General features: G+C 40.2%; 1 protein-coding gene across 5 annotated transcripts in view; it reads left to right on the top strand.

The window, feature by feature from the left end:
- Positions 1-2,874: 2,874 nt before the first annotated feature.
- The window catches only part of LOC129863837 (trafficking protein particle complex subunit 13-like), a 34,343-nt gene continuing 19,858 nt past the window's right edge, over positions 2,875-17,359 (top strand). For 2 of the 5 annotated variants that reach the window (XM_055936152.1, XM_055936150.1), the window contains exons 1-3: positions 3,367-3,473; positions 8,157-8,219; positions 13,966-14,034. In XM_055936152.1, the coding sequence (XP_055792127.1) occupies positions 3,428-3,473; positions 8,157-8,219; positions 13,966-14,034 (178 nt within the window). In that variant the 5' untranslated portion in view covers positions 3,367-3,427. Of the gene's footprint in view, positions 2,984-3,362; positions 3,474-8,156; positions 8,220-13,197; positions 13,570-13,965; positions 14,035-17,359 lie in introns of those variants that run through there. The other 3 variants (XM_055936155.1, XM_055936153.1, XM_055936154.1) reach the window with 3 other exon arrangements.

The following is a 17,359-nucleotide window of genomic DNA, read 5'->3' as shown; positions in this document are numbered from 1 at the left end:
TGGCGTGATAGATGTGCATATGATGATGTATAAGTAGAAATTGTGGTGTGCAAAAGAGCAAAAAAAGTAAATAAAAACAATATGGGGATGAGGTAGGTAGTTGGATAGGCTATTTACAGATGGGCTGTGTACAACTGTAGCGATCAGTAAGCTGCTCGAATAGCTGATGCTTAAAGTTAGTAAGTCTCCAACTTCAGCGATTTTTGCAATTCATTCCAGTCATTGGCAGCAGAGAACATGAAGGAAAGGTGACCAAAGTTGGTGTTGGCTTTGGAGATGAACAGTAGCACGTGCTACGGATGGGTATTATTATGGTGACCAGTGAGCTGAGATAAGGCGGAGCTTTACCTAGCAAAGACTTATAGATGACCTGGAGCCAGTGGGTTTGGCGACAAATATGTAGCGAGGACCAGCCAACGAGAGCATACAGGTCGCAGTGGTGGGTGGTATATGCTGACAAAACGGATGGCACTGTGATAGACTGCATCCAGTTTGCTGAGTCGAGTGTTGGAGGCTATTTTGTAAATGGCATCGCCGAAGTCGAGGATCGGTAGGATAGTCAGTTTTACTAGGGTATGTTTGGCAGCGTGAGTGAAGGTGGCTTTGTTGCGAAATAGGAAACCGATTCTAGAATACATTTTGGATTGGAGATGCTTAATATGAGTCTGGAAGGAGAGTTTACAGTCTAGCCAGACACCTACAGTTGATGTCAGAAGTTTACATACACCTTAGCCAAACACATTTAAACTCAGTTTTTCACAATTCACATTTAATCCTAGTAAACATTCCCTGTTTTAGGTCAGTTAGGATCACCTCTTTATTTTAAGAATGTGAAATGACAGAATAATAGTAGAGAGCATTATTTATTTCAGCTTTTATTCATTTCATAACGTTCCTAGTGGGTCAGAAGTTTACATACACTCAATTAATATTTGGTAGCATTGCCTTTAAAGTGTTTAACTTGGGTCAAACGTTTTGGGTATTCTTCCACAAGCTTCCCACAATAAGTTGGGTGAATTTTGGCCCATTCCTCCTGACAGAGCTGGTGTAACCGAGTCAGGTTTGTAGGCCTCCTTGCTCACACATGCTTTTTCAGTTCTGCCCACACATTTTCTATAGGATTGAGGTCAGGGCTTTGTCAATACCTTGACTTTGTTGTCCTTAAGCCATTTTGCCACAACTTTGGAAGCATGTTTGGGGTCATTGTCCATTTGGAAGACCCATTTGCGACCAAGCTTTAACTTCCGAACTGATGTCTTAAGATGTTGCTTCAATATATCCATATATTTTTCCTTCCTCACAATGCCATCTATTTTGTGAAGTGCACCAGTCCCTCCTGCAGCAAAGCACCCCCACAACATGATGCTGCCACCCCCGTGCTTCATGGGTTGGGATGGTGTTCTTCGGTTTGCAAGCCTCCCTCGTTTTCCTCCAAACATAACAATGGTCATTATGGCCAAACAGTTCTATTTTTGTTTCATCAGACCAGAGGACATTTCTCCAAAAAGTACCATCTTTGTCCCCATGTGCAGTTGCAAACCGTAGTCTGGCTTTTTTATGGCGGTTTTGGAGCAGTGGCTTCTTCCTTGCTGAGCGGCTTTTCAGTTTATGTTGATATTGGACTCGTTTTACTGTGGATATAGATACTTTTGTACCTGCTTCCTCCAGCATCTTCACAAGGTCCTTTGCTTTTGTTCTGGGATTGATTTGTAATTTTTGCACCAAAGTACGTTCATCTCTAAGAGACAGAACGCGTCTCCTTCCTGAGCAGTACGACGGCTGTGTGGTCCCATGGTGTTTATACTTGCGTACTATTGTTTGTACAGATGAATGTGGTACCTTCAGGCGTTTGGAAATTGCTCCCAAGGATGAATCAGACTTGTGGAGGTCTACATTTTTCTTCTGAGGTCTTTGCTGATTTCTTTTGATGATGTCAAGCAAAGAGGCACTGAGATTGAAGGTAGGCCTTGAAATACATCCATAGGTACACCTCCAGCTGACTCAAATGATGTCAATTAGCCTATCAGAAGCTTCTAAAGCCATGACATAATTTTCTGGAATTTTCCAAGCTGTTTAAAGGCAGAGTCAACTTAATGTATGTAAACTTCTGACCCACTGAAATTGTGATACAGTGAATTATAAGTGAAATAATCTGTCTGTAAACAATTGTTGGGAAAATGACTTGTGTCATGCACAAAGTAGATGTCCTAACTGACTTGCCAAAACTATAGTTTGTTAACAAGAAATTTGTGGAGTGGTTGAACAACGAGTTTTAATGACTACAACCTAGGTGTATGTAAACTTCCGAATTCAACTGTAGGTATTAATTGTTGTCTACATATTCTAAGTCCGATCCGTCCAGAGTAGTGATGCTAGTCGGGCGGGCGGGTGCGTTGAAGAGTATGCATTTAGTTTTTCTAGCGTTTAAGAGCAGTAGGAGGCCACAGAAGGAGTGTTGTATGGCATTGAAGCTGCCGGTGTAGGTTGTCCATAGAACCAGCTTTATATAAGATTTTTGGGGGACAAATTCTCCACTGTGCTCTAACATTGTCTACATTATTAAAATGCATCCAAATGCTACTGTGCTTCTGACTTATTTTCCAGCTGTTTACACAGCTGTCCTTCCTCTCTCTCCTCAGTTGCCAAGTGTGTGACAGTGAGTGAGTTGGCTCTGCCCTCCCTCACTACCTTTGGTTCATTGGTTGACACTGCGTGTCTGACTGACAGGAACAACAGGCTGTTAGTCTGAGCAGACAGTCAGAAAGAATGTGTGTGCGCTTGAGCATTTAGGCCTATATTATTTATTTATTTGTAATTTAAATTAATTAATCATATTCATTTAAATATTTGGATTATTCATATCTTAATTGTTTTTATTTTTATAAATAGATTCGGCTCTTCTGATATGCGAGCCGGCTCCCAACGTTCACCTACAAGATCCGGCTCTTAGGCTTGTTCGCGAACGACCCATCACTAGTTTAAGGTAGGGACGTGAAATTTGACGTGACACCTGTGTACCACAATGCTATCACGGGGACTGATATTGCGAGGTGAAAGGGTTGTCACTAGTTACAACAGCCACAAAGTCGAAATTGGCAAAAACTCCTCACTTGGTGAGAAAAATAAATAAAAAAACGCCACCAGCTGGAGAAAACAGATTTTGGTCCCTGTTATCCCTCTCGCTTCGCTTCTTCCTCTCTGGCTATATCAAAGACAGTACAGAAACTTTTTGGCTATATCATAAAAATGCATGAAAACAAAAAATATATTTTTGGTCTTAATTTAATGTTAGGATTAGGCATACGGTTAGCAGTGTGGTTAGGTTTAAAATCAGATTATAAAAAGATCAATTGTAGATATAGGCGGGGTTTAGCGATTTGTGGCTGTGGTAACGACCAGGTGAAAGTTCAACCGAACTCCAAACATAATGGAAGTAAATCAGGCAAAACAAGAGCATCTACTTGCATTAAAAGGTATTTTACCGAGTTAAATATGTGATAACATTGTTTAAAACATTCAGGTCGCGTTTGATTTGCCCGTTATGTTGATATCTAAAAAGAAGAGGTTGTTTACATCTGAGACTGACAACTAACTTACTTGCTAATGTGTGGCTAACATAGATGCCAAGTAAACGTCAAATAAGCATATGATGAACAAACTAGCTAAATGCGTAGCTAGTATCGAGTAAACTAAAACAGCTTGCTGTTGATTAGGGGTGTCTTTTTTTTTCAGGAGCCAACCTTATTAGCGTAACGAATTAACGTTTGATTGTAGCTAGCTAATGTTAACGTTGCCAATATTCTGTCACATAATTTGCCTTATCATGCACAAATTGCATACTATGTCTAGAGCCTTAGAAATGCAGTTTTAAAAACTGTTCTTGGTCTTGTAAGCCTTACATCAATGTTGATAGCGCACAGGACAGAAGGTGGTGTGGGTTCGCGGACCACCGTGGACAAGTGTTGGGGTGGAAAGATCTTGTTCATAGTAAAAGCATTGCTTTCATCTATCGTATTTTCAGGTCCAATAAAAAAAAAAAACATTTTATAAACATTTCATGTAATTTTACACATTAGCAGAATGCTTTAATACCACACAAGTTAACGAAATAACAGGATTAGAATGGACATAGAGATAGACATATGTTCGTTTTATCATATTTCCCAAATAATTGTGTCTTGTTTGCAACAAAACGTTCCCTGTTTGCAAATAATAAAATCTGAGACATCATTAGGAATCTGGGCATGATACTTTCAAAAGTTAGGCCTACCTTTCCACCCCAGACAGAGTAGGCCTACCAATGCAAAAAAAAATCAACTTTAACTGCTGGCTATTCTTCTTCCGTAGTTTAACCCAACGAGGTCACAAGTATTTCCCTAAAAGCTGTCTGGGTTTAAACATTGTCTATTGTACAGAAAGTGAATAGCTTAATCAATTGATAATGACAGAATTACATTGCTTACCAAGTAAAGTTTTTAAAAAAATGGTCGCCTCAATCACACTGACAGTCATTGTGCAAAATGGTATGCAGCATCATCTCGATAAACTATATTACCAAAAGTATGTGGACACCTGCTCGTTGAACATCTCATTCCAAAATCATGGGCATTAATATGGAGTTGGTCCGCCCTTGCTGCTATAACAGCCCCGACTTTTCTGTGAAGGCTTTCCACTAGATGTCGAACATTGCGGCGTGGACTTACTTCCATACAGCCACAAGACCATTAGTGAGGTTGGGCACTGCTGTTGGGTGATTAGGTCTGGCTTGCAGTCGGCATTCCAATTAATTTCAAAGGTGTTCAATGGGTTTGAGGTCAGGGCTGTGTGCAGGCCAGTCAAGTTCTTCCACATGGATCTCAACAAACCATTTCTGTATGGACCTCGCTTTGTGCACGGGGGCATTGTCATGCTGAAACAGGAAAGGGCCTTCCCCTAACTGTTGCCACAAAGTTGGAAGCGCAGAATCATCTAGAATGTAATTGTATGCTGTAGTGTTAAAATGTCCCTTCACTGCAACTAAGGGGCCTAACCCATGAAAAACGGCCCCAGATATTGTTCCTCCTCCACCAAACTTTACAGTTGGCACTATACATTTGGGCAGGTAGCGTTCTCCTGGCATCCGCCAAACTCAGATTCGTCCGTCGGACTTCCAGATGGTGAAGAGTGATTCATCACTCCAGAGAATGCGTTTCCACTGCTCCAGAGTCCAATGGCGGCCAGCATTACACCACTCCAGCTGACACTTGACATTGCGCGTGGTGATCTTAGGCATGTATGCGTCTGCTCAGCCATGGAAACCCATTTCATGAAGCTCCCGATGAGCAGATCTTGTTGTAACGTTGCTTCCAGAGGCAGTTTGTAACTCTGGTGTGAGTATTGCAACCAAGGACAGATGATTTTTACGTGCTTCAGCACTCGGCGGTCCCGTTCGGTGAGCTTGTGTGGCCTACCACATCACGGCTGAGCCGTTGTTGCTCCTAGACATTTTCACTTCACAATAACAACACTTACAGGTGACCGGGGCAGCTCTAGTAGGGCAGAAATTTGATGAACTGACTTGTTGGAAAGTTGGCATCCTAGGAAAGTCACTGAGCTCTTCAGTATGGCCATTCTACTGCCAATGTTTTCCTCTGGAGATTGCATGGCTGTGTGCTTGATTTCATACAGGAACAGGTGTGGCTGAAATAGCCGAATCTATGAAGGGGTGTACACATACTTTTGTGTATGTGTGCAACAAAAGTTCAACATTCACCTTCTACCATATCTGTCAAGCTGTCTACGCATACAATTTGATGCATACGTTCGATAAATCCAACGTATGCACCACACAGAATGCACTGCAACTGCCTCTGCAACGTAATGCTGCTAGGCAAATGCAGCATTCCATTGGAAATAAATGTACTTCTGGTGTACCAAAATGCATTGACGCTGACGGTGTGATCGAGGCATCAGCTTCTGAATGTAAGAGAAAAGAAACAATGATATTCCCATATGCAGTATGGGAGTAATGTATTTCCTGGGTATTTTACAGCTTGTTTCTAGCATAAAGCATCTCGGACCACTTTATAATCGGAATCCATTTTATTTTCTTAAAAATCTTAAATTAACAAGGGGTAGGCTTGTGCTTTTTGACATTTTCTTTAATTTAAAGTTAGGCCTATAGCATACCCTCTCATACCCCCTCAAATCGAGTTTTGGATTTTACTTCACTTACATGGAGGTAGGCTATTTGAAGGGTGCATGGTGTCTGAAGGAATTGACCAACAAATCTATGGATGTAGCAGCCTATAGCCTAATTTCGTCTTTCAAACAGGTCGTCCTACCTCTTATTTATTAAATAGACACCAACACAAATCCCTCTTGTTGTTAGTAAATTCTAATTACAATGAAGACATTTTAAATTAATTATGCCTACTCGAATTTGCATACATTAAGCACCACGAGCTGTCCATTTCCGATTGATAGCGCTGCAGGCTGCTGCATCAAGTTTCAGCAACACAATGTAAGTTACTCGAATCTGGCTTATTGAGAGGTCAATAACTTATGGGAAAGAAACATATAATGTTTTATAAAAATCATTTATAAACTAGGTGGTTCGAGACCTGAATGCTGATTTGGCTGACAGCCGTAGTATATCAGACCATATATATATATATATATATACACTGCTCAAAAAAATAAAGGGAACACTTAAACAACACAATGTAACTCCAAGTCAATCACACTTCTGTGAAATCAAACTGTCCACTTAGGAAGCAACACTGATTGACAATACATTTCATATGCTGTTGTGCAAATGGAATAGACAAAAGGTGGAAATTATAGGCAATTAGCAAGACACCGCCAAAAAAGGAGTGATTCTGCAGGTGGTGACCACAGACCACTTCTCAGTTCCTATGCTTCCTGGCTGATGTTTTGGTCACTTTTGAATGCTGGCGGTGCTCTCACTCTAGTGGTAGCATGAGACGGAGTCTACAACCCACACAAGTGGCTCAGGTAGTGCAGTTCAACCAGGATGGCACATCAATGCGAGCTGTGGCAAAAAGGTTTGCTGTGTCTGTCAGCGTAGTGTCCAGAGCATGGAGGCGCTACCAGGAGACAGGCCAGTACATCAGGAGACGTGGAGGAGGCCGTAGGAGGGCAACAACCCAGCAGCAGGACCGCTACCTCCGCCTTTGTGCAAGGAGGTGCACTGCCAGCGCCCTGCAAAATGACCTCCAGCAGGCCACAAATTTCCTGTTAAATCGAAATAACAAATTAAATTAGAATTACAACATTTTGATAACTCAATTTTTACTTGATTGTATCCCATAAGGTAATTCAAGGAATAGTAAAATAGACTAGAGACAGGTGTCCGTCATTCAGGGGCAGCGCTCTCTCTCTGTCCTTCTCGTGGTCCGAATCACACATGACTATTGCTAAATTATAAACTTTTTCCTAATCATTAGTGTTTACATATTACATTTAAATCTCATCCAATGCCTCAAGTGAGGGTGATCAGGCCTCACCAGAAAGTCAGAACAAAGGTCAGAGGTCATTCAACCCCAGTAAGTGTTTCTTTCCCTTCTCTACCCTTGTACCTCAGATATTATTTAAAGACATTTCAAACATTTCGTGTACCAGGTTTCCTTCGGGTTTTTCAGCACATTTCTTATCAAGAGAAGTGATGTATGCAACAAATTCAGAAAATAGATACTTCAGACAATTTAATTTTTAAGATGCATCCTTTTTAACTTTTGAAAAACCCCCACTAAAGCCAAATAAAAAGACCCCATGCAATAAATAAAATTCAGTATTAACATCACTAACAAATATTCAGAACAGGTGGGTTGTGTGTGGTAACACAGGGCAAAAACAAACAAATGGCCAGGCCTTACTTGATCAAGTGCTGTGTACATTTATACTTAATAGAACTGCACAATTTTACTAACTACTCTCCCAAGAGAACAGCCTCTGGATACATTTCAAAGGGAGCGATATATCTTCTCCTAAAAGTGAAAATGTACATTCCTTTAGTTTTCACTTTGCCAAATCTTAATCAGTAACATAACTGTTTTAATTGCAGACAAAACAAAACATGATAACTTCTGTTCACAGAGAGGCCACTGTCCTCCCTCCACTCTTTAATCGTTTGTGTTTTAATCTACCCCAACTAGGGTTGCACATGGAAATTTCCGGAAAGTTTCCGACCTTTTGCAACCCTAAACCCAACGTTTACTGTAAGTACTATTACCAACCTCTGTTGGATATTCACTATTGGTTTCACACATTAATGTATGCTATTTTAAGATTTAATATGCACTAAATCGAGACAGATCTACTCATTAACAACATTTTTAAGGTAATTTTAGGTTTGGTAACCCCAATGCTGGCGCTTGACACAATTACTTTTTAAAACTTTACAATTACAATTGTTTCTTTAACGCTGCAAACAATAACTCACAATATTACTACACTCTAATTACAATTGTTTCTTTAACTCTACAAACAATTACTCACAATATTAACTCTACCTTAATTCCTCCTGAGGACCCCTCCTCCCTTTAGTCAATTCTATAAAACAATTGAGGAATAAGACGGAATAAAGTGTCTGACGTGATTACAAACCTCCACGATTTTCTGAGCTTGCAAGGAATGTTTGGACGTGACAATTTGAACTTGTTTTCTTTTTGGAATCCATTCCCCTGGTATTTTGCATAGATTATCCAACCCCAAAATTGGTTCTTACACCCGTCGCCTGTTCGGGACTAAAATCTACGACCGACCCTAAATCTATGACCGATCGTAACACAATGGGACTACTGAATAATCTCAGGCTTTCTAGATGCCTATCCATCTCCCCAAGATGTTAGAAGGAGTAGTAACAGGTGTAGGAACTTTGCCTACCTTGTTTAAATGTGCCGGCTCCTGTTCCACTGATTCGGTCTCTCCAGTTCGACACTAAATCGTGGCAAATCCTGCCGACAACGCCAACTGTTAGGTTCTGAACAAACTGAGTAAACCTCAAACGGACAACTAGAAAAAGCTCAAACCAAGTTTATTCACCCACTGGGTCATACAGCTACAAAGCCAAGACATGATTACACAACTCCTTACACATCTAGACAACCAATACATCTCTGTTGCTAGGCAGGAATTGAATTGGTTCCTCTCATTGGGGTAGTCACAGCCCTGTCTGTTACTAAAACCTTCGTGGAAGTGTATGTGTGAGATAGTACTGCAGTAGGAGAGTCGTTGTAGTGGGCCTCTCTAGCCCCCCTCCCAGAGGTTTCTTCTCACTTCATCTGTTGATTTGACCTCGACACATTCCTCACTCCTCCCTAGTTCTGCAGCCGGCCTGCCTTATCAGAGACTAACAATTGCCTTTCCCCTCCCTCATCAGAAACATGTAACAGAAGATGTTTCTAGTAACTTAGTAACTTTCCATACACCTAGTTCCCATATACCCTTCATTGACCCCAACATATACATTCCTTATACATGTAAAGTAATTAATGAGTTATAGTATGGCAATGTGAATCAGTACATTTCAAGTTAGAACCTAACAGTAAGTGTGTCTTGCATTTGTGAAATTATTTTGGATGTGATTTAAAAGTAGAAGGATTTATGTTTCTAGAACTGTACCGCAATTGAGAATCGGTTCATGTTTAGAGTATTTGGCTGTTTTGACATCCAGAGCAAATTTTCCCTTTTTAAATAGAGCATGTGAGGTCCTTGGACTATAAGGAGTAACGTTAGCCCAATAATGTACTAAAAGAGCCTAACTGTAACCGAGCTATGTATCATTTATTTAGCTAATATTGGATTATGTCTTCCGAGCTATACATATTTAGCTACTAAACTCCACAAAAAAGAAATGTCCTCTCACTGTCAACTGCGTTTATTTTCAGCAAACTTAACATGTGTAAATATTTGTATGAACATAACAAGATTCAACAACTGAGACATAAACTGAGCAAGTTCCACAGACATGTGACTAACATAAATGGAATAATGTGTCCCTGAACAAAGGGGAGGTCAAAAGTAACAGTCAGTATCTGGTGTGGCCACCAGCTGCATTATGTACTGCAGTGCATCTCCTCCTCATGGAATGCACCAGATTTGCCAGTTCTTGCTGTGAGATATTACCCCGCTCTGCCACCAAGGCACCTGCAAGTTCCTGGATATTTCTGGGGGGAATGGCCCTAGCCCTCACCCTCCAATCCAACAGGTCCCAGATGGGCTCAATGGCATTGAGATGCGGGCTCTTCGCTGGCCATGGCAGAACACTGACATTCCTGTCTTGCAGGAAATAATGCACAGAATGAGCAGTATGGCTGGTGGCATTGTCAGGATGATACTGCAGGAGGGTACCACATGAGGGAGGAGGATGTCTTCCCTGTAACGCATAGTGTTGAGATTGCCTGCACTGACAACAAGCTCAGTCCGATGATGCTGTGACACACCACCCGAGACCATGACGGACCCCCCACCTCGAAATCGTAACGTGTAACGCTCATTCCTTCGATGATAAACGCAAATCCGACCATCACCCCTGGTGAGACAAAACCACGACTCGTCAGTGAAGAGCACTTTTTGCCAGTCCTGTCTGGTCCAGTGACGGTGGGTTTGTGCCCATAGGTGACGTTGTTGCCGGTGATGTCTGGTGGGGACCTGACTTACAACAGGCCTACAAGCCCTCAGTCCAGCCTCACTCAGCCTGTTGCGGACAGTCTGAGCACTGATGGAGGGATTGTGCGTTCCTGGTGTAACTCGGGCAGTTGTTGTTGCCATCCTGTACCTGTCCTGCAGGTGTGATGTTCGGATGTACCGATCCTGTTCAGGTGTTGTTACACGTGGTCTGCCAATGCGAGGACGATCAGCTGTCCGTCCTGTCTCCCTGTAGCGCTGTCTTAGGCGTCTCACAGTACGGACATTGCAATTTATTGCCCTTGCCACATCTGCAGTACTCATGCCTCCTTGCAGCATGCCTAAGGCACGTTCACGCAGATGAGCAGGGACCCTGGGCATCTTTCTTTTGGTGTTTTTCAGAGTGAGTAGAAAAGCCTCTTTAGTGTCCTAAGTTTTCATAACTGTGACCTTAATTGCCTACCGTCTGTAAGCTGTTAGTGTCTTAACGACTGTTCCACAGGTGCATGTTTTTTAATTGTTTATGGTTCATTGAACAAGCATGGGAAACAGTGTTTAAACCCTTAACAACAGCGTAGCCTAGTGGTTAGAGCGTTGGACTAGTAACCGGAAGGTTGCAAGTTCAAATCCCCGAGCTGACAAGGTACAAATCTGTCGTTCTGCCCCTGAACAGGCAGTTAACCCACTGTTCCTAGGCCGTCATTGAAAATAAGAATTTGTTCTTAACTGACTTGCCTAGTTAAATAAAGGTAAAAAAAAAAAAAAAATGAAGATCTGTGAAGTTAATTCATAACAATCCAAATATCTTTGAAAGACAAGGTCCTGAAAAAGGGACGTTTCTTTTTTTTGCTGAGTTTAGTTACCATTACTACTGTTTTAGCTGGATGACAGCCGTTGGTACTTAGGTAGTGTAAAGCATAGCACAGAGAATTTTCCACCTACCATTACTTGACGACACTTCCTCAATTCCCGACTTGGAAGACAACACGCGTCTTCTAAACTTCCATTGCTAGTTGCAGGTGGTTTGTTTGAATTTAGAAAAGGCTCCGTTATTAAATTATACATTTTTTTGCTGGCATCTTTGTTAGGTTATTTATCGGTGTAGTAACAAACCCCCACCTCTTAAACCCATGCACCTTCAAACTGTTCACCTCTTTAACCAATGCGCCTTCAAACTGTTTTGTTGGCTGAGAGAAAATGTTGCAGTGTTATAGCTAATTTCCTGCAATTCTACACATTGTTCCATGCCTTGTGTGGGTAAATCCATTTGAATTAAATCACTTTTTGACATCACTCCTTTTGATTTGAATCAAAACTTCCATTCATATTTGCCTTTTGTAGAAGTGCTCAGAAAGGTACTTTTTGGACCTGAATGCAAAAACATTCAAGAGATAAAGGTGCTGAAATTTGACCTATTTTGCACACCCTACAATACCATGAGACATCCATGGCTTGATCACTGGAAAATATAAATGGTTGAGATTTGGTCAAATCTAAAAGTTTACAAACAGTGTTGTCAAACTATATCTTTTTTTTTCACCCCCAAAAAACTTTTAGAACCTTAAACGTCAATTATCTAAAACATTCGAATTTTTTTCATATTAACATATGATGTAGCTTAGAATCCATTTGTGTTGTCCCCGCCATTGGTTGCCACACAACATGTTCTTGAATACAGGGTGGGTGTCATGTTTTGGCTGATAAATGTACTAAAATTGAAATAACATTTACATTTTAACTTTCAAATGGTACCACATCAGAGAATGTTGACTTGAATGGGAATATCTGTTTTAAATTATACTGTCAATCCTCCATAGGAAACCTATTGAAATCATAGAAATATAGATACTAGAATAGGCATAACCATTTAAGTTGACATTCGACATTGGGTGGACCGGCGGCCTTCTTTGTGGTAGTAATTAGAAGTAAAAATGACAATGGTGTACCAGCTAAATTGCAGTGGTCTGAATGATCGGTCCATTCTATTAAGTATATATCTATGATTGAAATGACATCCACCCTGTAGCTAGTTATTTAATTGTTTTGATGTCTTCATTATCATTCTACAATGTAGAACATAGTACAAATAAAGAAAAACCCTTGAATGAGTAGGTGTGTCCAAACGTTTGACTGGTACTGTACATATGTGTTCCTTATCTTTCAGTGATGGGGTCATAATATTTTGTAGCTTAAACAGTTCAAAAGTTGAGGCCAGAAACCGCTCTGTTTATTACAACCGCATCTAGCGACTACCTATGAACCAAGTGCTATTTTAACCTAAACTAAATTAGAGCCACTGAATACGTCGATTGGCACGTGTGTTTTTCTGTTGCTGATTAGAGAAACAAGATAGAAGTGTTGGAGGTGTGTTGCCTGACCTATCCTGAATTTGGTTAATGATGTTTGTCCACCATGAGACACTGTAGATGTGGAAGCCTATTTCACTTCCTCAAAATCCTCAGAATGAATCTAAGATAACTCAATAAATCTGTAATTAATTTAGATGTTTTTGCTGAGGATGTAAAATTGTGCAACTAAAACATCTAACTAAGGTGTTTGGTGCAGTATTTTTCAAGTAATTTTTTTTTGTGTGTTGTCTTACAGTATGTAAACAAAGTCGTAGCTGCTGGGCGGGTCTGTCTCACTGTCTATGTTATTGGATAGAGAGCAATCACTGCATCTGTTCACCCCATGTTAGTGGGAAAATGGACATCATCAAATCAAAACCCAACCTTCGTTTACACTTCGATCACACCGACAGCATCATTGCGTTTTAGTACACCAGAATTACATTCATTTCCAATGAAACGCTGCGTTTGCCTTGCAGCATTGCGTTGCAGAGGCAGTTGCAGTGTGTTCTGTGAGGTGCACACATTGGATTTATAGAACGCATACGTCAAACTGTATGCGTAGACGGCTTGACAGAAATGGTAGGAGAAGGTGAATGTTGAACTTTTGTTGCATACATATCCAGATGATGCTCCGTACTCGTTTGCGGAATGACGCTGTCAGTATGATCGACGCGTTACCCGTTGTGACGCATGGATGTTCCAAACACCATTTTAGACAAGACGGACTAGATGACCAAAATTATCCTATTTACACTTCACTTTGTAGTACATTTTGACACTAGAATAACGGTTTCTGACTCATATTGATGCCACATAGGTCGTTTTCAAAGGCACTCGTTGCTTTTTAAAGGCAGCTGCTCTTTAAAGTGTCAAATAGCATATTATTTCACGTTAACATGGAATTTTGATCTAGAATTGCAATTAAGTAAACTAGCCTTATCCTAACTGAACTATTTGTATCTCTTTTATCCTTTGCCTTTCACAGTGATGCGGTTAACAAAACCCACTCTCTGCACTAACATGCCAGTGACATGTGAAGATCGAGACCTCCCAGGTAAGCATCTTGATTTATTTTACTGCCAACATGTAGTAGAGTTGTATAATCTTTATTAGGCCTATCCAATTTTCTTTGCAGCTGTAATTCAAAATAAATGGCATAGGCGTATCAATATAGAACAGAGAAAAGCTAAAAAGACTTGAGTCAATAAGTATTCGACCCCTTTGTTATGGCAAGCCTAAATAAGTTCAGGAGTGAAGATTTGCTTGACAAGTCACATGAAAAGATGCGTGGACTTTGAATGACTACCCCATCTCTGTACCCCACACATACAATTATCTGTAAGGTCCCTCAGTCGAGTAGTGAATTTCAAGCATAGATTCAATCACAAAGACCAGGAAGGTTGTCCAATGCATCGCAAAAAAGGGCACATTTTGGTAGATGGGTAAAAAAAAAAAGGATATCCCTTTGAGCATGGTGGAGTTATTCATTAAGCTTTCGATGGTGTATCAATACACCCAGTCACTACAAAGATACCGGCATCCTTCCGGAGAGAAAGAAAATCGCTTAGGGATTTCACCATGAGGCCAATTAAAATAGAGTTTAATGGCTGTGATGGAAAAGAACTGAGGATGGACAACCACATTCTAGTTACTCCACAATACCCACCGAGCACATTTGGTTCCTTGAAAGTTTTGGGAACTTACGTTTTTGGTTTCGCATTGGATCTGGGAATGAAGCCATATGTTTCCTGACCGGTAAAATGTTAAACTTTGCAGGTTTTATTAACGTTCTGAGAAAAGTAAATGATACGTTATTTGAAGGTAATAATGTTTCACTATGACTTTTAATAACACTGCTAGCTTAGGTTAAGTGTTTTGAACTCCAAGCAGAGATATGACACACGAATGTATTTGCTTTGGCATTAATCATGCAAACACATTTATTTTTTAATGTGGCACGGTGTCAAGTGAGATTCAAACCTATGATCTTCTGTTCTATAGCCTTGGAATTAGTCCACGAGGATGGAGCTAGTATGCCATGTTTATTTTTTTCACTCATGCGAAACTGTTCAGTTTAGTCTATTCAAACAGACCCCATTTCAAAGGAAACAAGCACTCATTAAGATCAGGTGTGGCCAATTAGTGGCGTGGCCAACACACCTGAACACACTCAACAATATAGAGGACAGAAAAAGTTTTGTTGATGCTGAGAACGGAATGTATATGTTTTAAATAACCTTCTTAGAATGTTACTAATGTTTTCTTGTGGTTTTTATGGAAAGTTTTTTTTAATGTTCTGAGAACATGACTTTAAATGGAACCATGAGGAAACCTGTAGAAAATGTTATGCTGAAGTACGGAAATGTCCACTATTGGAGAACATTCCCAGTGTCAAACCAGTTGCAGAACATTCCTTGAACATTACCCAAATTTAAATGAGATGCAACCATGTTGGAACTTTTAGGAAACGTTCTGTTAAAGTAATGAAATACCAAGAAAATAATGTTTGTTTTGTCAAGTTCCTTAAATGTGCTGAGAATATTCCAAAGCCAAACAGCTATCCTGCACCATTCCCAGAAATTTGTGTGAAGGATGTATGCTAAATAACCATAGCACAAACATACTCTCACCAAGCTCTAAGAAACATGGTTCTCAAAACATTATGTGCTAGCTGGGTACTAAGCTAAATGACAGAGTGAAAAGAAGGAAGCCTGTACATAATACAAAATATTCCAAAGCATGCATCCTGTTAGCAATAAGGCACTAAAGTAATACTGCAAAAAACGTTACAAAGAAAATAACTGTTTGTCCTGAATACAAAGAGCTATGTTCGGGGCAAATCCAAAACATCACTGAGTACCACTCTTCATATTTTCAAGCATGGTGTTGGCTGCGTCATGTTATGGGTATACTTGTCATCAGCAAGGACTAGGGAGTTTTTTTTAGGAAATAAAGAAACTGAATAGAGCTAAGCACAGGCAAAATCCTAGAGGAAAAACTTAGTTAACCTGTTGAGGATGGGGGCGCTGTTGTGACTATTTATGCTAATCGTGTAATTTTTGAAACGGCTTCCCACAAAATTCTTGATCGTACAATATGCATATTATTATTATTATTGGATAGAAAATAGTCTATAGTTTCTATAGGAGTTGAAATTTTGTCTCTAAGTGGAACAGAGCCCATTCTACAGCAATTTCCCTGAGATGGAGTCAGATTTCAGAAATGTTGGCCCCTGATCTGGAGTCAGTTAAAAGGGCACTGTTATTGCTATGAGTATACGGACACTGCTTACGTCTTCCCCTGGATGCCTTTACGTGATGACGATTTGAATGGGGTCGATTGCGCGTTCACAGGCACTATAAATTAAAAAAACCTGTAGCTAGCAAGTCTTTTCTTGCTGCGTAATGCGCCTGGAGGACATCGACCCGCACTTGTTCCAAGCATTAGTGGAGGGAGTAATATTACTCTGGTCATGTTTCTACTCGTTATGGGAGTTAAAAACATCATAAGGTAGTTAATTTAAAGTGTTTTATAGCAATTTATATCCGTTTAGTGCGATTTTGGGACATTTATTTCTGAAACGCTGTGAATTGCTGGGCACGCTTCCAGTTCATCCCGAACGCAGTTGGCATTTCCACATGGCAAGAGGACAGCTTTCCACCAAAAGACGATTGGACCCAAGAAAGGATCCTTTGCCCAAGATACTGATGGAAGAACAGCTCAAAGTAGGACATTTTTATTATGATAAATCGTGTTTCTGTCGAAAAATGTTAGTGGCTTAGGACGCCATGTTTTTTGACGTAGCTTCGCTTGGCGCAAACTGTATTGAAAAGTAAGGATAATTTAAAAAATGTAATTCCGCGATTGTATTAAGAATTAAATTGTCTATCAATCCCTGTTCACCCTATATTTTTTTGTCACGTTTATGAGTATTTATGTATAAGAGTAGATCACTGTCTAATATGGCGCACGGACATTTTCTCACCAGCTGGGCTACATTTCACATTGTCTAACCATGATTTTGGTGGCTAAATATAAACATTTTCGATCAAACTCTATATGGATTGTGTAATATGATGTTACAGGAGTGTCATCTGAAGAATTCTGAGAAGGTTAGTGAAAAAATTAATATATTTTGGCGATGTTGACTTTTATCGCTCACTTTGGCTAGAATCAATGCTGGGCTGCTATGTGCTATGCTAATATAACGATTTATTGTGTTTTCGCTGTAAGACACTTAGAAAATCTGAAATATTGTCTGTATTCACAGGATCTGTGTCTTTCAAATAGTGTATGCTGTGTATTTTTACGAAATGTTTGATGATTAGTAAGTAGGTAAACACGTTGCTCTATGTAGTTTTTCTAGTCCATTTGTGACG

The sequence above is a fragment of the Salvelinus fontinalis genome, chromosome 10, assembly GCF_029448725.1.
Source record: "Salvelinus fontinalis isolate EN_2023a chromosome 10, ASM2944872v1, whole genome shotgun sequence".
Taxonomy (NCBI): Eukaryota; Metazoa; Chordata; class Actinopteri; order Salmoniformes; family Salmonidae; genus Salvelinus; species Salvelinus fontinalis.
This window is presented reverse-complemented; position numbering and strand designations above follow the sequence as displayed.